We start from the raw sequence: 23,297 nt of genomic DNA, 5'->3' as shown, positions 1-23,297 counted from the left end.
TTGATTTTGGTATCAGGGTGATGGTGGCCTCACAGAATGAGTTTGGGAGTGTTCCTTCCTCTGCAATTTTTGGGAAGAGTTTGAGAAGGAAGGGTGTTAGCTCTTCTCTAAATGTTTGATAGAATTCACCTGTGAAGCCATCGGGTCCTGGACTTTTGTTTGTTGGAAGATTTTTAATCACAGTTTCAATTTCATTACCTGTAATTGTTCTGTTCATATTTTCGATTTCTTCCTGGTTCAGTCTTGGCAGGTTATACCTTTCTTAGAATTTGTCCATTTCTTCCAGGTTGTCCATTTTATTGGCATAGAGTTGCTTGTAGTAGTCTCTTAGGATGCTTTGTATTTCTGCAGTGTCTGTTGTAACTTCTCCTTTTTCATTTGTAATTTTATTGATTTGAGTCCTCTCCCTCTTTTTCTTGATGAGTCTGGCTAATGGTTTATCAATTTTGTTTATCTTCTCAAAGAACCAGCTTTTAGTTTTATTGTTCTTTGCTATTGTTTTCTTTATTTCTATTTATTTCTGATCTGATTTTTATGATTTCTTTCCTTCTGCTAACTTCGGGTTTTGTTTGTTCTTCTTTCTCTAGTTCCTTTAGGTGTAAGGTTAGATTATTTATTTGAGAATTTTCTTGTTTCTTGAGATAGGCTTTTATAGCTATAAACTTTCCTCTTAGAACTGCTTTTGCTGCATCCCACAGGTTTTGGATTGTCATGTGTTCACTGTCATTTGTCTCTCGGTATTTTTTTATTTCCTCTTGATTTCTTCAGTGATCTCTTGGTTATTTAGTAACAAAGTGTTTAGCGTCCACGTGTTTGTGTTTTTTACTTTTCCCCTGTAATTCATTTCTAATCTCATAGCATTGTGGTCAGAAAAGATGTTTGATATGATTTCTATTTTCTTAAATTTACTGAGGCTTGATTTGTGACCCAAGATGTGATCTATCCTGGAGAATGTTCCATGCAAACTTGAGAAGAAACTGTAATCTGCTGTTTTGGATGGAATGGCCTATAAATATCAATTAAATCCATCATCTATTGTGTCATTTAAAGCTTCTGTTTCCTTATTTATTTTCATTTTGGATGATGTGTCCATTGGTGTAAGTGAGGTGTTAAAGTACCCCACTATTATTGTGTTACTGTCGATTTCCTCTTTTACAGTTGTTAGCAGTTGCATTATGTATTGAGGTGGTCCTATGTTGGGTGCATATATATTTATAATTGTTATATCTTCTTCTTGGATTGATTCCTTGATCATTATGTAGTGTCTTTCCTTGCCTCCTGTAACATTCTTTACTTTAAAGTCTATTTTATCTGAAATGAGTATTGCTACTCCAGCTTTCTTTTGATTTCCATTTGCATGGAATATCTTTTTCCATCCCCTCACTTTCAGTCTGTATGTGTCCCTAGGTCTGAAGTGGGTCTCTTGTAGACAGCATATATATGAGTCTTGTTTTTGTATCCATTCAGCAAGCCTGTGTCTTTTGGTTGGAGCATTTAATCCGTTCACGTTTAAGGTAATTATCGATATGCATGTTCCTATGACCATTTTCTTAATTGTTTTGGGTTTGTTTTTGTAGGTCCTTTTTTTCTCTTCTGTTTTCCACTTAGAGAAGTTCCTTTAGCATTTGTTGTAGAGCTGGTTTGGTGGTGCTGAATTCTCTTAGCTTTTGCTTGTCTGTAAAACGTTTGATTTCTCCATCGAATCTGAATGAGATCTTTGCAGGGTAGAGTAATCTTGGTTGTAGGTTCTTCCCTTTCATCACTTTAAGTATATCATGCCACTCCCTTCTGGCTTGTAGAGTTTCTGCTGAGAAATCAGCTGTTGATCTTACGGGAGTTCCCTTGTATGCTATTTGTTGTTTTTCCCTTGCTGCTTTCAATAATTTTTCTTTGTCTTTAATTTTTGCCAATTTGATTACTATGTATCTCGGCATGTTTCTCCTTGGGTTTATCCTGTATGGGACTCTCTGGGCTTCCTGGACTTCGGTGGCTATCTCCTTTCCCATGTTAGGGAAGTTTTCGACTATAATTTCTTCAAATATTTTCTCGGGTCCTTTCTCTCTCTCTTCTCCTTCTGGGACCCCTATAACGTGAATGTTGTTGCATTTAATGTTGTCCCTGAGGTCTCTTAGGCTGTCTTCGTTTCTTTTCATTCTTTTTTCTTTATTCTGTTCTGCAGCAGTGAATTCTACCATTCTGCCTTCCAGGTCACTCATCCATTCTTCTGCCTCAGTTACTCTATTGATTCCTTCTAGTGTAGTTTTCATTTCCGTTATTGTATTGTTTATCTCTGTTTGCTTGTTCTTTAATTTTTCTAGGTCTTTGTTAAACATTTCTTGCATCTTCTTGATCTTTGCCTCCATTGTTTTTCCGGGGTCCTGGATCATCTTCACTATCATTATTCTGAATTCTTTTTCTGGAAGGTTGCCTATCTCCACTTCATTTAGTTGTTTTTCTGGGGTTTTATCTTGTTCCTTCATCTGGTACATAGCCCTCTGCCTTTTCATCTTGTCTATCTTTCTGTGAATGTGGTTTTTGTTCCACAGGCTGCAGGATTGTAGTTCTTCTTGCTTCTGCTGTCTGCCCTCTGGTGGATGAGGCTATCTAAGAGGCTTGTGTAGGTTTCCTGATGGGAGAGACTGGTGGTGGGTTGAGCTGGGTGTTGCTCTGGTGGGCACAGCTCGGTAAAACTTTAATCCACTTGACTGCTGATGGGCGGGGCTGGGTTCCCTCCCTGTTGGTTGTTTGGCCTGAGGCAACCCAACACTGGGGCCTACCTGGGCTCTTTGGTGGAACTAATGGCAGACTCTGGGAGGGTTCACACCAAGGAGTGACAAACTGGATAATCTAGATGACAGGGACTTCCCAGAACTTCTGCTGCCACTGTTCTTGTCCCCGCAGTGAGCCACAGCCCCCACCTCCACCCCGCCTCTGCAGGAGACCTCCAACACTCGCAGGGAGGTCTGGTTCAGTCTCCTCTGGGTTCACTGCTCCTTCGCCTGGTTCCCAATGCGCACACTAGTTTGTGTGTGCCCTCCAAGAGTGGAGTCTCTGTTTCCCCCAGTCCTGTTGAAGTCCTGCAAACAAATCCCACTAGACTTCAAAGCCTGATTCTCTAGGAATTCCTCCTCCCGTTGCCGGACACCCATGTGGGGAAGCCTGACGTGGGGCTCATAACCTTCACTCCAGTGGGTGGATTTCTGTGGTATAAGTGTTCGCCAGTCTGTAAGTCACCCACCCATTAGTTATGGGATTTGATTTTGCTGTGATTGCGCCCCTCCTACTGTCTCATTGTGGCTTCTCCTTTGTCTTTGGATGTGGGGTATCTTTTCTGGTGAGTTCCAGTGTCTTCCTGTCAATGATTGTCCAGCAGCTAGTTGTGATTCTGGTGTTCTCACAAGAGGGAGTGAGAGCACGTCCTTCTACTCTGCCATCGTGGTTCAGCTCCTCTGTAGCAGTACTATTCACAATAGTCAAGAGCAACCCAAATGTCCATTGATGGAAAAATGGATAAACAAAATGTGATATATACACAGAATGGAACAGTATTCAACTTTAAAAAGAAAAGAAATCCTGTTATATGCTACATGTCCTCAACCTTGAGGACACTGCTAAGTGAGATAAATCAGTCACAAAAAGACAAATACTATATGATTCCACTTATACCTGGCATCTAAAATAGTCAAATTAATAGATATAGAAAGTAGAATCGTGGTTACCATGGGTCAGGGAAGGGGAAAAGGGTAGGTATTATTGCTTAGTGGGTACAAAGTTTCAGTTTTGCAAGATGAAAAAGTTCTGGAGATTAGTTTAACAATGATGTGAATATACTTAACACTATATAAATGTATACTTAAAAATGGTTATGATGGTAAATTTTATGTTATATGTTTTTTATAATTTAAAAACAGTTTTAAAAAAAGGAGAGACTTTTGGTTTCCAGTTCTGCATGTAAGGAGCTTGGAAGTTACCACTCTGGTATAAAAGTAAAAAGCCGAACAGACTGAAGAATCAACAACTCTTCTTGGATCCTTAAGAAAGGGAAGAACACAGGGCAAACTGCTGCCTCCAAGACTAGAGAGACAGACAGATGAATACAGGGAGTCATGGCTTATCAGAGCACAGACTCATGAGTGGATGCTGCAGGAACAGTGCTAGGGTAAGAAAATCTGAACTACAATTGATGCAATGCTGGAGGCTCTGTGTGGACAGATCTATGCCCACAAATTTGATAACCTAGATGAAATGAACCAATTCTTTGAAAGACACAATCTGCCAAAATTCATACAAGAAGATACAGACAATCTGAACAGAACTACATCTATTTAAAAACTGAATCAATAATTAATAACCTTCCAAAAGAGAAAGCAACAGGCCCAGATGGGTTCACTGGTGAACTCTACCAAACATTTAAAGAAGAAATTATACCAATTCTCTTTAATCTCTTTCAGAAGATAAAAGCAGAGGGAATACTACCTAACTCATTCCATGAGGATGGCATTACCCTAATAGCAAAACCAGACTAAGACATAAGAAAACTACAGATATTTCTTATGAACATAGATGCAAAAATCTTTAAGAAAATATTAGCAAATTAAATCCAACAATGTATAAAAAGAATTTATACACCACAACCAAGTAGAACTTATCCCAGGTATGCAAGGCTGGTTCAACATTTGAAAATCAATTAATGTAATCTATCACATCAGTAGACTAAAGAAGAAAAATCATATGAATATATATCAATAAATGCAGAAAAAGCATTTAACAAAATCCAGCACCCATTCATGATAAAAACTCTCAGTAAACTAGAAATAGAGGGGAACTTCCTCAACTGGATAAAGCATATCTATAAAAAAAATAAACTTCATCAACTAGATAAAGCATATCTGTTGTAAAAAACAGCTAATATCATACTTATTGATGAAAAACTAGGATTAGGAACAAGGCAAGGATGTTTCTTCTCACCATAGCATTTCAATATTATATTGGAAGACCTAGCTTACACAATAAGACAAGAAAATTAAATAACAGATATACTGATTGGGAAGGAAGATGCAAGTAACTAAGATTAGAAATGAAAGTGATGACATTTCTATCAACCTTACAGAAATAAAAAGGATTATAAGAGAAAACTATGAAAAAGTTGTATGTAACAAACTGTATAATCTAGATGAAATGGACAAATTCCTAAAAACACACAAATTACCAAAACCGACTCAGGAACAAATAGAAAATATGAACAGACCTATAACAAGTAAAGAGACTGAATCAGTAATCAAAGACCTCCCAACAAAGAAAAGTTCAGAACCAGACGGTTTTCCTGGTGAATTCTACCAAACACTTAAAGAAGAACTAACACCAATCCTTCTCAGTTTCTTCCAAAAAACAGAAGAGGAGGGAATACTTCTTAGCTCATTCTATGGGACCAGCATTAGCCTGATACCAAAGCTAGATGAAGACAACACAATAAAAGAAAACTACAAACCACTCCTTGTTTCGTATATAGATGTGTAAATTCTCAACAAAACACTAGTAAACTGAATCCAAGGGCATATTAAAAGGACTATACATGATGACCACGCAGGATTTATCCCAGGAATAAAAGTTTTATACAACATAAGAAAATCAATCAATGCAATATATACCACATTAACATAATGAAGGGAGGAAAAACATATGATCATCTCAACTGACACAGAGAGCTTTTGATAAAATCCAACATTCTTTCATGACAAAAAAATACTCAGAAAATTAGGAATAGAATGGAATTATCTTAATATGATAAAGCACATTTGTGAAAAAACCCACAGTGAAAATCATATTCAATGGTGCAAGACTGTAATCTTTTCCTCTACAATCAGGAACAAGACAAGGATGCTCACTGTCACCACTTTGTATTGGATGTTCTAGCCAGAGCCATTAGGCAAGAAAAAGAAATAAAAGACATCCAGATTGGAAAGGAAAAAGTAAAGCTATCTCTGTTTACAGATGACATGATCCTATACACAGAAAAAGAGAAGTTAGTAAAGTTACAGGGTATAAGATCAACAAGCAAAAATTAGTTGTGTTTCTATATCCCAGCAATGAATAATCTGAAAAGGAAATTAAGAAACAATTCCACATGCAATAGTACCCAAAAGAATAAAATATCGGGAAATAAATTTAACCAAGGTAAAAGACACACACACTGAAAGTACAAAACATTGCTGAAGGAAGTAAAAGAAAATCTAAATAAATGGAAAGACATCTTGAGCTCATGGATTGGAATATTTAATATTGTTAAGATGATACTACTCAAAGCTATCTACAGATTCAACACAATATCTATCAAAATTTCAACAAACATTTTTGCAGAAATGGAAAAGTTGAATCTCAAATTTATATGAAATTGCAAGGGGGCCCAAATAGTCAAAACAATCTTGAAAAAGGAAAATTTAAAGGACTCACACATACCAATTTCAAAACTTACTACAGAGCTACAATAATCAAAACAGTGTGGTACTGGCAAATATAAGGATAGACATATAACAAATGGAATAGAATTGGGAGGCCAGAAATAAACCCAAACATTTATGGCCAATTGATTTTTGACAAGGGTCCTAAGACCACTCAATAGGAGAAAGAAGGGTCTCTTCAACAAATGGTGCTGGGACAACTAGGTATCCAGGTGTAAATAATGAAGCTGGATCCCTACCTAACACCACATACAAAACTTAACTTAAAATGGGTCAATGACAATATAATAATTAAACTGTAAAACTCTTAGAAGAAAACATAGAGGTAAGTCTTCATGACCTTTGATTTGGCAATGTATTCTTAGGTATGACCAAAAATATGAGCAACAAAAGGAAAAAAGATGAATTGGACTTTGTCAGTGTTAAAAACTTGTCTGTCCAAGGATATTATCAACAAATTGATAAGACAACCTAGAGAATGCAATAAAACATTTGCAAATTGTATATATGATAAGGGTCCAGTATCTATAATACACAAATAATTCTTACAGTTCGACAACAAAAAGACAATCTAATTTTTAAAATGATCAAAGGACTTGAACAGATAATTCTCCGAAGAAGATATACCAACAAGTAGTTGAAGATGCTTAACCTCATTAGTCATTAGGGAAACACAAATCAAAACCAAGTGATCACTTCACATTCAATAGGATGATAATAATAATGATAATAATAATAATGGAGAAGGAACAAATGTTGGCAAGGATGTGGAGGAATTGGAACCCTCATACATTGCTAGTGGGAATATAAAATGGTGCAGCCACTGTGGAAAAACCGTTTGGCACTTCCTCAAAAAATTATATGGAATTACTATATGACCGAGCAATTCCACCCCTAGATACATACCCAAAAGAATTGAAAACTGGTATTCAAACAAAAACTTGTACACAAATCTCCATAGCAGCACCACTCATAATGGCCAAAAGGTAGAAACAACCCAAATGCCCATGAACTGACGAATGGATAAATAAAATGCATATCCGTGCACTGGAATCTTATTCAGTCATAAAAAAGGAACTAAATATTGATACTTGCCACAACATGGATGAACGCTGACAACATTATGCTAAGCGAAAGAAGCCCATCACAAAAGGCCATATGGCATATGATGCCATTTAAATGAAATATGCAGAATAGGCAAATCCACAGAGACAGAAAGCAGATTTTGGCTGTTAGGGGCTGGGGGAAATGGGGGAATGGAAGCAACTGCTCACGGAATACAAGGTTTCCTTTTGGGGTGATGAAAATGTTCTGGAACTAGACAGTGGCCTAATATTGTGAATGTACTAAACGCCACTGAATTGTACACTTTAAAATGGTTAAAATGATAAATTTTATGTTATGTGTATTTTACCACACACACACAGACACACACACACACTCACACACACAAGCACGAGAAGAAGAGAAAGGGATGAAGCAGTCTTTGATGAGAAAAGCAGAATCCATGGAAGAGATCGATACAGTGCAGCCCTGGGCCGGTAGACAGAAAGCAAGATAAAGTCTTGATGCCTGGTATCTTTCTGCTCCTGATACTCTGAGGGTTGAGAATAGTTTCTGTCCTTAGATTTCTGGGAAACCTGTGAATCCTTGCAGTAAATACTGAGTCACTTGAAGCGAGTCATTGTTTTCTGTAATAAAAAGCACCCTAACATAATTGCTATCACTGCCTAAACTCATTTACTCATAATTTCACAGACTACTTATGCGTTGATGACTAGTAAACCCATACTTCTAATGCAGGCCTTTCTCTGGTGTTTCTACAGCTATCTCAAGAATCAGCATATTTTCTTAGGTAGCCACCAACAAACCTACCTCTGTACCTTTGCCTCTGCCAACTTGGGAAAGTATAATAAAACTAGTTGTGTGCCTTCCAGTGCTGTTTCTCTATCCTCCAACCAACACTTTTTTGCTTTTTGAAAATGTTAAAAGCTCAACACACCTGCCACTCTTCTATGCTGTGTTACCAGTAACTGAAGCTTTATTTCTATTCCACCTTGTGATGTAGTACTAGGATTATAGGAAATATTATCAGGGAGTTAACCATTGCTATTACAAGTAGAAGAATCTCTGACCAAAAAAGTAAATATATTCTTAAACACATTCATTTATTCAACTGAGTATCTATTAGCTACCAGACAGTGGAGACAGTGTTGAACAGGCAGAAGAGGTCACCATGCTCAAGGAGCTTGTACTCTAGTGACAGGACAAACAGACAAGGAAAAATCAGGTGTGATAAAAATAAAAATGCTATGATAGGAATTAACTGGTTGGGTATTCACATAACTCTATACTGATTATCCACATGTGGCAGCTGTCCACACACAAAGTTGGCTGCAAATTGGAGTCTTTGATTTCACAAAACAACGACAACAAAATTTAAGCTGCTCTTGGGGGGCCTTTTGGCTCACGATTCATAGAAATAGCCTAATGAACTGGCAGATAGTATAGTAAATATCTGGACATAGAATTACTCTTCACTGGGCTTCCCTGGTGGTACAGTGGTTAAGAATCCGCCTGCCAATGCAGGGGACACGGGTTCGAACCCTGGTCCGGGACGATCCCACATGCAACGGAGCAACTAAGCCTGTGCACCACAACTACTGAGCCTGCGCTCTAGAGCCCACGAGCCACAACTACTGAAGCCTGTGTGCCTAGAGCTCGGGCTCCACAACAAGAGAAGCCACTGCAATGAGAAGCCCTCACACTGCAATGAAGACCCAACACAGCCAAAAATAAATAAATAAATAAATTTATAAAAAGAATGTTCTATATTCTAGAAATGCCATTACCAGGTAGGAAAAGCTTATTATTCTAAAAAAAAAAAAAAGAATTACTCTTCACTCCTATTAAGGACATAAATCCAATTCTATATTGTAAATCTTTAATTCATAAGCAGATTTCTGTTAAATTTTTTTCTCAGATCAAGTGTTTTTAAAACTATATAAAATTATATTCCAGGTCCTTCTATAGAATTCACTACAGAAAACTTGCAGTTTCCAGAGGATCTAGAGAATCAGGAAAGACATTCAACCTGTCCTCTAATACCAGGACCCAACATAAAATATGGCCATTTTCTAGATCTTTTATTGCTTAGACAACAAGCTCTCTCTTGACAGGACAACAGAACTTTCACCAGTAACTGCACTTTACTATCTAAACACTTTACATGTTGCTTCCATACTCTTTAGAACTGACCTAATTAATATACAAGCAAGTGTCAGAAACAAGGAGAACTTGTAAAATGGAGCACAGGGGCGAAAATCAAGTAAGTGCTATAATGCAATACATTTCCCACTTTTTAAAAAAGCAGAGAATCAGTATGGACTAGCATAGCTAGAATCACACAAAATTTTCCACTATATTTGCAGGGAACTAATTCTGAAACTAACTGGAATGAAAGAAATTATAGCAGCTGTTAGGAATGGAGAAAATACCTGGTAGTTCTAAGCATTTGCAGGGAGGTATGGAGAGAGAGGGAGTCCCAAAATGGGAGAACAGACTCACATGGTTCCCTCCTCAGAGATCTTTAAGCATTGGACACAAGAATCCAAATCTAGGCTATGGGAATGATCAGTTCCCTTATTACAGTGCTCTATCTTTCACCCAAGTGCCTTAGACAAAAAGAAATACTGGAATGCTTTATAGACAATGGATTTGGAACTGAGAAGACCTAACAGTACTTGTTAAAAGGATCCAGATGTCTTAAAATCCGGTACAAAGTTGCTTTAAATCCCTCATCCAGTTGACAGCCTCAAAGAACCCTGATATAAATGGCATATCCGAACATAATGCATTACAACAGGACCCATTATCACACATACTCTGGCTACAAAAAGGATCAGATCTCAATGCCACAATGCACATGTGTAACTCCTATAGGAAAAGTCTTGTAACAAGTAGGCTAACAGCCACTGGTGTGTCTGTTCCCCATCACCAGCATGTCGCTTGTATGGTGTGGATATGTCTTTACCTTCTCCATCATTAGCGTTGTTTAGAAGCAATATATGTATATACACATATATAATATATATATTATATGATTACACACACACATATATATATATATTATATATATGTTTAAAGTGGTAGATCAACAAATACTTGAAAACTAATACATGCCAAGTACTCTGTACTAAGCATTTAGGATAAAACCCACATGTTCTTCCTGCCCTTGAGGAAATTACAGTCTAATGGGAAAGACAGACTTTAAACAAAGAATCACAAATAATTAAGCAAATAATTTCACATATGTAAAGTACTATGAAAAACAAAGTATCACATAAGAAATCTACACTAATCTGGGAACATCAGGGAATCCTGTCTTATCCTCCACTGACGAAAGGATGTTTAAAACAAGATGGAAAGGATGAGTCGAATTTTTCTAGACAAAGTCCTTAGAAAACACAGGTAGACATAATGACAGCATGACATATTTTGAGAGATTAACAGATGCTTAGCCCCTTGCCAGAAACCACTCTATAATCAAGACAGCTGTTGAAAACAGTTGATGATTCCAATATGTCAGTCAGATACTAAGTTGGTAGGATGTTCTTTCTTAGGACCAAGTACTTCAATATCATCCAGTGTTATCAGAAACAAAAACATCCCTGAGCCCCTTAGCACCAGGAAGGCTGCCAAGCAGGGTGGCTGCTCAGTGGAAATCAGGACCTGGGAGAGAGGAAGGCAGCTTTAGCAGGACTGTGGCAAATACTTTGAGAATAACGGGAGTCAGGTTTCTTAAAGTCAGAGAAGAAAGTTACAAATGAGAAGAAGGAAATGCAGAAGGAAGCCTGTGATGTTGAATTGGAGATATTGATGTGAACTCAAGTTTTTCAATATATATAGCTAGATATAAGAATAAATATAGACAATATGTGAGAGAGAAAGAGGAGAGGGAGAGAGGGAAAGGAGAGAAAGAGAGAATTTCCTAACTGTCCACTGAAAGGGCCTAGGAGCAGTGATTAGCACAAGTAGCAACGCAGTAATTTGTACCCAAGATCTTGGCTTCTAAATATCTTTCTCCACGAGAAGAAACTTGAGTTACCTGGCTATTACAAGGCTGAGGATAACACAAGATGAACCTAGAACATCTTTGTGTGCCACAAAGAAAAGGAGGTACTCAAAGAATGATAAGGTTATCTCAAAAGGACACAAGAGTCAACTTAAAGAGGCTCTTACTGATCTAGTCTGGAACAATTTGAGGATCAAAATAATGAATAGCTGAATAATAAATAATTGAATAATAGGAGTTCAGCAGTCCATATTGAAAGAAAGAAAGAAAGGAAGAAAGAAAAAGAAAGGAAGCAAGGAAAGAAGGAAGGATGGAAGAGGGAGGGAGGGAAGGAGGCAGCTTTTCCTTTCAGAAGAAAGCCTACCAAAAAGTGTAAATGGGATAATGGAATTTTAAGAATCACCTATTGGCAATCATCAGAGTAATAACTCAGTCAAGAAAACATTAATGGGTACCCAAACTAATGGGTGAAAGTAGGATGAAAATGGGATATTCATAAAGTCTCAAAATATCTCCACATAAACTATTTCTTGACGATAAAAGGAAAGGAGGAACTTTAATGAGGAGACACCTGGAAGAGATCACCTTATCCAAGTGATCAAAGTTAGCATCACTTTGGTGGAGGAAGACAGACATCGTGTACCACCCGAAGGGATGCAGTGAGCAGAGCAGGCCTCCATGGCTGTAACATTCTTGCCAAAGGTGACTGACCTCTCATGTGAGGAACACCAGGCAAACCCAAACAGAAAAGTGCTCTGTAAAACAACTGGCTTCTAATCCTAAAACATGTTAAAGTCATGAAAGACAGAACAACCGAGGCAATGTTCCAGACTGAAGGGGACCAAAGAGATGACAAGTGTGACATTCTGGATTAAATTCTTGTTGGCTTTTGGGCTGTCATGGAAACTTGAAGAGGGTCTCTGGGTGAAAGGAATATAGAAATGATCTGGCTGTTTTCACTTTTTGGTAAGTTTTAAATTATTTTAAAATAAAAAGTAGGGCTTCTCTGGTGGCGCAGTGGTTGAGAGTCCGCCTGCCGATGCAGGGGACATGGGTTCGTGCCCTGGTCCGGGAAGATCCCACATGCCGCGGAGCGGCTGGGCCCGTGAGCCACGGCTGCTGAGCCTGCGCGTCCGGAGCCTGTGCTTCGCAACGGGAGAGGCCACAGCAGTGAGAGGCCCGTGTACCGCAAAAAAAAAAAAATAAAAATAAAAAGTAAAATAAAATTTAAAGCACATCTAACATTTAATAAAAAAAAAAGAAACAACATCTCAAATAGTAAATACATACAAAAATGTTCATTCCTTCTGACAGTGAATGCAAATTCAAGTAGTCTTAAAGTATCATTTTATACCTGCTTGGCTTTTATTGTAGTCATTTGTTTTATCTATCTGATGGTTTGCTTTGTAATATGATAACTAGAAAGGGTTTATTCTTTGTTTCCTAAGCACTGTTACATAAAGTGAAGCTGTGAGAAAAGTGTGGAACAGATTCTCGTTCAGAGCCCCCAGAAAGAACCCACCCTACCAACGCCTTGACTTCTGACTTCTTGCCTCCTGAACTGAAGGTTTCCCCTGCCTGTGGCAGACACCAGAGTGTCACCACCCGGGATGCAGGGATGCAAAAAAGGACACAGGCAGAAAGACACAGAGAATTCCCAACCTGAGCTTCCTCAAGTGCCTTCACTTCCATTGCTGTTCTTGCCTGATTGGAAGTTGTGCCAGTGTGCCTTCCTTTCCTCTCCTTGCCAACACCTTTGACTATCCCGGCACCCAGAGCTGCATTCACTGTGACTGAAGGTCCATGTTTTATATTCTGTCTTCACAACGAGCTCGTCAGCCTGAGGATGGCTCATAAACTCATAATCCTTACAAAAAACTCTAGAAAGAAGATTCAATTATTTTCTCCACTTTACAGAAGCAATTGAGGATTACAGACTTAAGTAGCTTGCCTGAAGTGACATAGCCAGCAGGCAGTATAAGTGGGGTATGAACCCAGGCAGTCTGCCTCCCATGCTTTTAACCTCTATGATATGCTGCTGTACTATGATACTCAGACAGGGCCAAGGTACTGAAATCTGCTACAGTCCTTTTGAAGAACAGTGAGGCCATGCCATCTCTGTAGTCATCAAATCCTCAGACTCTTGGCCACTAATAAATTGCTGACAGTTTATCCTAAGGAAAGCTATATGCACAAGGATGTTCTCTATAATGGAAACATTTTAAATGATCTATAGGGAAATGGGTTAGTTATGATTCATCGACTTAACAGAACATTCTACAGTCAGTCATTATCATTATTAATGATAATCATTTTTAATGATAATTATGGAGATATATGGAAAACGGAAATGTTTACAATATAATATTAAGTTAAAAAATACAAAGTTTATGTATACTGGTAAATATGTAAACATTGTGTGTGCATAACAGGAACAAATTAAAAAGTAAAATTTTTAAATGATAATAGCTGTTAGAAAGTCATGGGATAATTGGTGACTTTTTTCCTTTCAAATATTTTTATGATGTTTACAACAAAAAATAGAAATTAAATACTCCCCAAACATATCATATTAAAACCTGTCTAGAAAGTGATGCAAGGATTCTTTTCATGCTTCCTCAATCCTTCTTTTCAGGGGATGAGGGGTGATTATGTCCATTTACATGGAAACTTGTTAAATTTTTTAAAAAGACAGTAATATACATTTTATGATTCAATATAATATAACACACACACATCTAGAGGACATACACTGGAATATCTACTGAGGCTATCTCTAGGTGGTGAGATTAAGAGGATTCTTTCTTTTTCTTCATACCATTTTTGAACTTAGTGTTATACACATGTATTCATTTCTAATAACTTTTTAAAAAGAATTGTATAGGTAAACTATTACCAAACTAAAATACTTTAAAATAACATACTTTTGGTAACCAACTCCATAATTTCATCAGAAAAATAGGACAGCTTTCTCATATCATTTATTCTATATTCTGCTCTCTTGGCTAGACTCATCAACAATTATATCTCATGCTAGTAATCCAAAAATGATCAACTGAGAATCTACCTATCGATAGTATATGTACAAGCCCAACAGTTATACACTCAAATCGCTGACCAATGAATCCATATCGAGAAGGAAATGCCATTCATACTGACTTTCTTACAAGGATTTAAATATACTTTCTGTGAATTAATACTTCTTATTGTAAACTTTAAAGCCTAATAGAAAAATTAAAGCTTAGAAAGTCACATTCCCCTGCAAGAGAATGATAAGAAAAATAATCCTAAATGATTAGGTAGAAATACCTAAATGTTATCACCAAAAATAAATGATTATTTTTATTAAGTACTTTTAATACATTTTAAGTGTTTTGTTTAAAAAGTAGGTACAATCTTGATGAAATCTGAATATGCCATGAGGTTGAGAAAAAACAAAGATCAGAAATCAGGAAAAAGAATAAATGTACAGAAAAGAAGCAAAAATCAGAGTCAAAATTTAGAGGCCCTTAAGATAAAAAATAATTCCATGATAGGCGGAATTAGATTATAAGCAAACTTTAAGCATAGCACAGCCAAGAAATGTCCATAGAATAGATTATGATGATGACAAGGGTTAAGGAATATTATATCTGCTAGAAGGTGGGGCTATTAGGGAAGAAGAGAAAATGTTATAGGGTATAGCAAAAAAACAGTTATATTCAAAACTATTAACTGCAGTCTTAAAATTGGAAGGAATTTTATCTGTTTGGCATGGTTTTAAAATGTAGGCCTGTATGAAGGAATAGATGCTATGAACATATGGTATGTTCTGTTGTATGAGTACTAAAGTGAGTATCTAGAATGAGAAAAGCCCTAAACATTTGAAGCAGATTAATATATTCACTATCTCAAATCTGATTGGCTAAAACTGAGATCATGACATCCAATCTCAACCTGGCATATGTGTGAATCAGGGATAACATCACATTTTTCTTCCTCTTGTGAGTTACTAAATGGCATACAGAGGCAACGAAGCCATGCTATCCCTAAAGTTTTCTCTCTTCTGCCTATGCCAAGCATGATTTTTATCCTCTCAAGCCATTTCTTCCTCTAAAGAGCTCACCAAAGTTGTCATCCTTCCTATCAGCAGCGCCACTGGGCTCTGATGAGTGACACCCAGACATTTAAACTCAAAAGCTGCTTCAGAAGGGAGTTATTAAAATTCAAATGAGCTGGGCATACTGAAGAAGAAAACACTTGTTTGCATGCACACCTCCGTATTTGGCCATCCCATTTAGACCCATAGAGCAGGGTCTGGTTTTGTTTTTGTAAATGGGCTTCCGAGGCGGAGGTCAGCCTCCCACGGCCTCCACTCCTCTGGGGTCATCATTAGTAATGGGTAAGGCTGAATGGATTTTCCTCTGAATCTAGTCAGTAAACCTGACAAGAAGGCAGCCCTCTCCCACAACCTGAGAATGCCAAAAATGTGACTGGTAATATGGCATTTTTTTAATATTTCATTTATTTGTCTTAAAATAGCTTTAATAGTAAGATTTTACATAATGTTTCTGATGTCAATTTCACCTGATTTTTCAGTTTTAGAACAGAATACTTCCTGTTGTACCATGACTGCATAATCATAAAAATATTACATTTAACAAAATTTTCCACAAGATTCAGGGAAAATTCATTTCTGTTAAGAAATATGAATCTAGGGAGCCAAATGACATTTTAGTCACTAGAAAAGAAAAAGAGTATGTCTTTCATTTGGTCTTAAGAGTTTTATATTTCATGGAAATATCTCACGCTATCATCATTTAAAAATTTTATAAGATATCAGTGAGCAAACTAACAAAAAATACAGCAAAAATATATGTTCCTAGAATTATTCTAGGCATGGAAATTTTAGATGTTCCTTTAGTAAGAATTCAATTTCCTCCTAATGGAGACATCTCTGTACTTTAAAAACACTTAATTTATGGCAATATAAACAATTAACTCCACATTACATATATGACATATTCATATATAAACATATCTTGTACAACCATGACATAACCTTATACCAATTTTTACTGAGGATATGTAAAAGCAAATTATGCTAAGTCGCGACCTGAGGATAATATTATGCACAATTTCTAGAACTGCAGAAACTAAGGGAATTCAATGTCCAACCCATGAAAGTAGTTTACAATCTGGAAGCTCCAGGGATTTCTGTACCCAGTGGAAACTTAGACAACGGACATGACTTTTAATGTCCCTTCCAATGGTGAGATTTTATCCTTCCATGACCTTCATTAATCAATGACTTCAGATGTCTCCAGATGTCTTCATTTTAATTGGTTTAAAAACTTTTTTTCCCCTAAAACTGGGATGGTCTTGTTGTAATACAGGCACTGATTTTGCCCAGACTGACACAGCCAACCCAACGAAGAATGAAACTAGCACACATCAGTGAAAGAATATTACATAAAACTGGTTCCTGAGCCATGACATGCTCATTTCGGATCCATTTTTTCCTCATAGCACGAAATGGTAGGTGTGTATCATTAAAGAGCATTTATTTAATAATTTATGTGGCATTATTTTGACTCCAGTTATAAACAAAAGGCACTCAATCTCTGTCTTTAGGTTGTGTGTGGCAGCAAAAAAGAATCACAAAGGGACAACTGGTGCAGAGAAAAAGAACAGAAACTAAAATTAAGAACTAGAGCCAGTGATTCCAACAACACAAAGTGATCACACAAGGTTCAGGGAGAAGACTTACCTCCAAGTCTGGTCCTGGAATACAAACAGCACCCATGTGTGTTTTCTCTTTTTAGGTCACACTCACTTGAAATTGACAAGAAAAGTAATGTGCGCTTATACTTTTGAAATGGCCAAAAGGAAGATTAAGATATTCACATGTCCCCCAAGATCACATATGGTAGTTCCAACAGTACACACAGTGTGTATGTTTATGTACCACTTAGTGTAGTTGGTCTCCTAGTCATCTCTACTGCAAAGATGATCTGGCAGGAGAAATTATTCACCCCTTCAGATTTGTATTGTTTAATTCTACAGAAGCAAGCTGAGGGCGCACAAACTTGACATGTAGACAGTATGATAGAGTTCAAGAAATATGCTCACTTGCCTTTTTTTCCTCCTGTAATGAAGAAGCCAATGGATGCTCTAATAAAACTGCTTTCAGGCAAATAGCTATAGTCCGTAGGAACTGTGGAGACAGAAAATGATCAAATTAACCAATGAACCTGGTGGGACTAATGAAGGAAGGATAATGATGTCATGCTGCCATATCAACCTAGAGACAAAGCAGAAGTGTTTATGCCATTAATCTCAGAACAATACTCTGTGGTTGCAACTAATTCTATTAGGTTAAGTGACTGGCCTTGAAGTCATCACTTAGGCTATGCAAGCAAATCTAAAACGGTGGTAAATCTAGAGGAGGCTGAAAAACCACAGAGGACAAAAATTGTACTGAAGTGGTTTAAAAAAACCCTTTTCCACTTTGGCACATCAATGAGCTGCAATCCAGTGACTTCCTCTGTGTCAGCAAGGAGTCTACTGGGCTTCTAGGATGAGACCACCATTCTCTGGGCTATTTCAGGGAACCCTGAGTCAGATATATGAACTATGGAAATACATCAATCAGCACTGATATCAGCTAGTCTCTTACTTCATAAGGCAGGGACCTCTATGTGATCAACACGTGCAAATAACCAGATGTGCCTGCTGACCTGGAACAATGAAGGAGTGACATTTATGCTTGTTGAGTCCCGGGAATTTCCCAGATTCTTTTCCTCCCAGTTCCACATAATTGTTTCATGAAATGTTTTTTACTGGGATAGATGGCTCAACTTTTCCAGACACACAATCATGTTGCTCCAAAGAACCTGGGTGTAAGATGATTCACTACGACCTGCCTTCAGTATATGTGGGCCAGACCGTGTACTCCACAGTATAACAATTAAAAGCCTATGTGAAAAAGCAAAAGCCTGACATACACATGCTATTTTACCAGGACCTTGTGAGAGCACTGCCCTTCAAAACTAGCAATACCAAGGGTTTCTAATATGACTACTTTTTTTTTCCTTTTCCAGTTTTAATATGACAGCTTCTACTTGTCTAAAGTTCATTATATTGGGAAGGCTGTGAAACCATGTCCTATTTCTATAGCTGAGGAGTGACTGAAAATGAGGGAGACAGTAATTATAGTAGCCCATGGTAATGCTGTCTGTAGACTACCTGTCAGGGGATATGTGAAACTAGGTTTTAATGAGGAATCTTTGGTATCTAAACCTCCCTGGCATGAGTCCAAGAGAGCCAGTGGTCATAATTCTATAAAGAGCAAGGTAGCTATAGGTCCCAGTGCATAACAGTGATGCCTTCCCCGGAAGATCTCCAAGTACACACATAAGTTAAGCATGTGGGAACTGCAAATATTTTTATTGCTTTTATTAAAAAGCTGGAAATAGAAAAAGCCTTGTTACATTAAGACCTAGGATTTTACAAGGCCAAGGAGATATACATCTTTAAAAGTACTTACCCAATTATTTTCTCAAAACCAGGGGCCAGAAGAATTCCAGTCATATATGAAGAGTTTTTTAATGAAATATGAATATTATACAAACTATGATTACATCTAGTAAAATAAAAAGAACTCTGTTCCAAGCTTCAAGGGTCTGATTCCTAGTTTCTGAATTTCTCATTAAGCTTATACCTAAGTCATGTAATCTTTCTGAGCCTCGGGTTCTCCATTTGTAAAATATGGAGTTAGACTCAATGTCTAAACCGATCTCCAAGGAAGGCAGAGAGAAAGAGTGAAAAGAGCATGGGCTTTGGCGGCTGACAGATCTTAGTTCAAATCGCATGTTTACCATTTACTGCTATGTGACCCTGGGCAAGTCAGGAGACCTCTCCACAGTCCATTTTCCTCTGATGTAAAAGAGGGACAGTAATATCCACCACTGATATTACTGTGCTAGGGTAGCTGTGAAAATTAACTCTCTTAACAAAGCACATTGCCCCACGTCAGCAATCCCTCCTTCCAGCTCCAGTGTTCTATGACTCCAGTCTTACCCGAGGTTCTACTTTGATTTGAGGACAGAGTAGACAGATGAAGATGTCCTAGAAGCCAGATTGCATTTGACTGAAGACCAATCACCCCAGACACACTGATGACCTATAAATGAAATGTAACAGTTCAATGATGGGGCAAGATCCAAATTCTATTCGATACAAGGCCACTCACAGGAGGTCACTAATCTTTTATGAGGTGGTGGCTTGGCTGGTAATGAGATACAAGATGTACTTTCAACTGTCTAGTATACTAAACGTGGGACATAGAGGTGATCAACAAGTGTTGCTGAATGAATGAATGAATCTATCAGTCATGATGGAACGTACCAGTGGTTGTCTCAGTTTTCACTGACTCAGACTGGTCTAAAGGAATTTTCAAAAAATGAGAAAAGAAAATCCAAAAAGTAAAAAGAGGCGATAGTTGCTTAAAACTAAAGTACCTTTAAAAGTAGAAGGAGATATTATTTTGTTCTCTTCTTTGCATAATGCTCTATTACTGTTTTATCATTCATAATAAGATTTTTAAAATAATAGTTTTCATTTATAGATTTTTCCCCAAGTTACAGCAACTTATGTTTCAGTAGATTTTTTTTGGAGAATATTCATATTCATACATGCAAAAGAGAGTTTCTTCTGTTCAGAAATTTGTTTGCTTTTAAAACCATGAATTCCTAAAACTTCTTTATGTGGTGAGTATTATAACCAGCTATATTTGGCAAGAATGAAAACAAGTACGCTAAGTGAAAAGCCTAGGATACAAAGTTCTACATATGGTAAGAATACAACTATGCAGAGAAAATAAGAATGCTTAAAAAGAAATATGACCAAATATTAGTAGCAGCTGCTTCAGGTTGGGAGGAACATCATTGATATTTTTTCAGCTTCTTTCATCCTGTACTTTTAAGTTTATTCAAAGAACATCATGATTTTTTAAAAATAAAAATCTGAAAATATAAAATCATTTCTCAGCAGATGGACATGTTTATTCTTTAGACAAGGAGAATGCTGACCATAATTTACCCAAATACTTTTACCAGTGACATCTGAACTAGTGCCTCTTGACCATTCTGCTTAGATATATGCCCTACCCTTTGACTGTCTTCCACTTTTCCTTGTCTGGAGGGCCTGACATTCTTTGCAAGGTCAGGTTTTAATTTTTAAGAGAAACCAGTGCCAACTTAACTCAAAAATGCCAGCTTTCTTTTTTTCCAGAGGTGGTGTGTATTGATCAGCAAATTATGCAGGGCCGTAAACCATTCTCCAATGACCCTTGAACTCACCATGAATAACCAGAGATTTTCCCATTGTCTAAGTAAAACAGTTTATATCATGAAAAAGAAAAAAGGCCACAAAGGGGAATATCTGTTTTCCCACTCAAGGGTCTGAAATTCCCCTTCTCACCTGAGTTAAAGTTCTAATGACTTCATTAAGTCTGCCTTGAAAATGAGAGGACTGGATGGCTTCTGACTTCAGCTGAAAGAAAAAGGAGAAATACCCATCCCGCATCCCCCCAGAAGTAAATAATGATATTCCCAGTGTATGAGTTATCATCATCTAAGCTGTGAAATAATTTATCATTATATCCTTATATTTCAAAAACAAAAGCTGTGAGCTCCTTGAAGGCAGTGCCCATGCTTTATGAAATCACTGATTTCCTAGCACCAGTTCAGTGTGGCATGTAGCAGTCACGTAATAAACCGTTACTGTATGAACAAAGGAACACCTTAGAATTACTTGTAAATTTACATATACATATGTCCACTACACAAAACATTTTAAAGTGAAAGCATAATTACATAGATATAAACTTAAACATCACAGATGCAAAACAGAGTTTCTTATGAATGGCTTTTTAAATTTCTTAGGATCCAATCACTTTTCTCATTCAGAGAATTTTGCAGAAAGTATATAAGTTGACTAGGTTTAATTCCTACAAACCAAATAAAATAAGGAACATACCTCTATAGAAAGAATTCCTGACCAAGAGCAATTTTTCCATATATAAAGGCATTAGAAAGCCCAGTGTAAACAATACCGTGATCATATATTGTTCTTTCCTTAGCATACTGAGATATTGGGTATTCTTTTCTTGCTGTGACTATGTACACATTTAGGTTTCTTCCCCCACCTTCCCCCCCCTTTTTTTTTACCTGCATTACATCCCCTTCAGAGCCTACCAAGGCCACCATGCCATGAAGAGCTGCCAAACACAGCATTGTGGAGGTGCCCTGAAAACAAAGCATCAGAATATGTCAAGAGGGAAACAGTCCTTGCGTTTGAAGTGGATAAAAATTATATCAAAGAAAAACAACTGGCCAAAATGTTACTAAATTTGTAGGGTCAACATAACCTGTGTCACTGAACTGAGAACGGCAGCAGACTTGAATAAAGTAACAGGTTAAAGTTGTTAGATTCTAGGTGGTTTCTTGTCGTTTTTTATTTTTCAAAACCACAGTGTTGTTTTAAAATTAACACACAGACAAAATAGCCAGTTAAAAAACAAAACTATAATGGTTAACAGGATGTATCATTTATAAGGCATTAAAAATACATGTGTCTTGGGGGAGACTGGTTCAAGATGGCGGAGTAGAAGGAAGTGCGCTCACTCCCTCTTGTGAGAACACCAAAATAATAACTAACTGCTGAACAATCATTGACAGGAAGATATTGGAACTCACCAAAAAGAGATACCCCACATCCAAAGACAAAGGAGAAGCTGCAATGAGATGGTAGGAGGGGTGCAATCACAATAAAATCAGATCCTGTGACTGCTGGGTGGATGACTCACAAACTGGAGAACAATTATAACACAGCAGTCCACCCACTGGAGTGAAGTTTCTGAGCCCCACATTAGGCTTCCCAACCTGGTCTGGCAACGGGAGGAGGAAGGCTAGTGGGATTTCATTGCAGGACTTCGACAGGACTGGGGGAAACAGAGACTCCACTCTTGGAGGGCACACACAAAGTAGTGTGCACATCAGGACCCAGGGGAAGGAGCAGTGACCCCATAGGAGACTGAACCAAACCTAACAGCTAGTGTTGGAGAGTCTCCTGCAGAGGCGGGGGGTGGCTGTGGCTCACCATGGGGACAAGGACACTGGCAGCAGAAGTTCTGGGAAGTACTCCTTGGCGTGAGCCCTTTCAGAGTCCACCATTAGCCCCACCAAAGAGCTTGTAGCCTCCAGCGCTGGGTAACCTCAGGCCAAACAACCAACAGGGAGGGAACTCAGCCCCACCCAACAGCAGACAAGCAGATTAAAGTTTTACTCAGCTCTGCCACCAGAGCAACACCCAGCTCTACCCACCACCAGTCCCTCCCATCAGGAAGCTTGCACAAGCCTCTTAGAAAGCCTCATCCACCAGAGGGCAGACAGCAGAAGCAAGAAGAACTACAATCCTGCAGCCTGTGGAACGAAAACCACATTCACAGAATGATAGACAAAATAAAAAGGCAGAGGACTATGTACCAGATGAAGGAACAAGATAAAACCCCAGAAAAACAACTAAATGAAGGGGAGAATGGTAACCTTCCAGAAAAAGAGTTCAGAATAATGATAGTGAAGATGATCCAGGACCTCGGAAAAAGAATGGAGGCAAAAATCGAGAACATGCAAGAAATGTTTAACAAAGACCTAGGAGAATTAAAGAACAAACACCTAGAAGAATTAAAGAACAAGCAAACAGAGATGAACAGTACAATAACT

The 23,297-nt window shown here is 37.7% G+C and overlaps 1 protein-coding gene across 8 annotated transcripts in view; it reads right to left on the bottom strand.

The window, feature by feature from the left end:
- Nucleotides 1-23,297, bottom strand: part of FOCAD (focadhesin) — a 314,089-nt gene that overhangs the window by 25,927 nt on the left and 264,865 nt on the right. For all 8 annotated transcript variants that reach the window (XR_004350331.1, XM_032634650.1, XM_032634653.1 and 5 more), the window contains 4 exons: nt 21,744-21,821; nt 20,995-21,066; nt 19,594-19,696; nt 17,648-17,728 (listed from right to left, as the gene is read on the bottom strand). Coding sequence is in view for 7 of the 8 variants with exons in the window: in XM_032634650.1 (XP_032490541.1) it covers nt 17,648-17,728; nt 19,594-19,696; nt 20,995-21,066; nt 21,744-21,821 (334 nt within the window). In the remaining variant the exon portion in view is untranslated. The remainder of the gene's footprint in view (nt 1-17,647; nt 17,729-19,593; nt 19,697-20,994; nt 21,067-21,743; nt 21,822-23,297) is intronic.

This window comes from Phocoena sinus, chromosome 6, assembly GCF_008692025.1.
Source record: "Phocoena sinus isolate mPhoSin1 chromosome 6, mPhoSin1.pri, whole genome shotgun sequence".
Classification (NCBI taxonomy): Eukaryota; Metazoa; Chordata; class Mammalia; order Artiodactyla; family Phocoenidae; genus Phocoena; species Phocoena sinus.
Note: the sequence above shows the minus strand (reverse complement) of the source record. Positions and strands in the feature narration are given on the sequence as shown.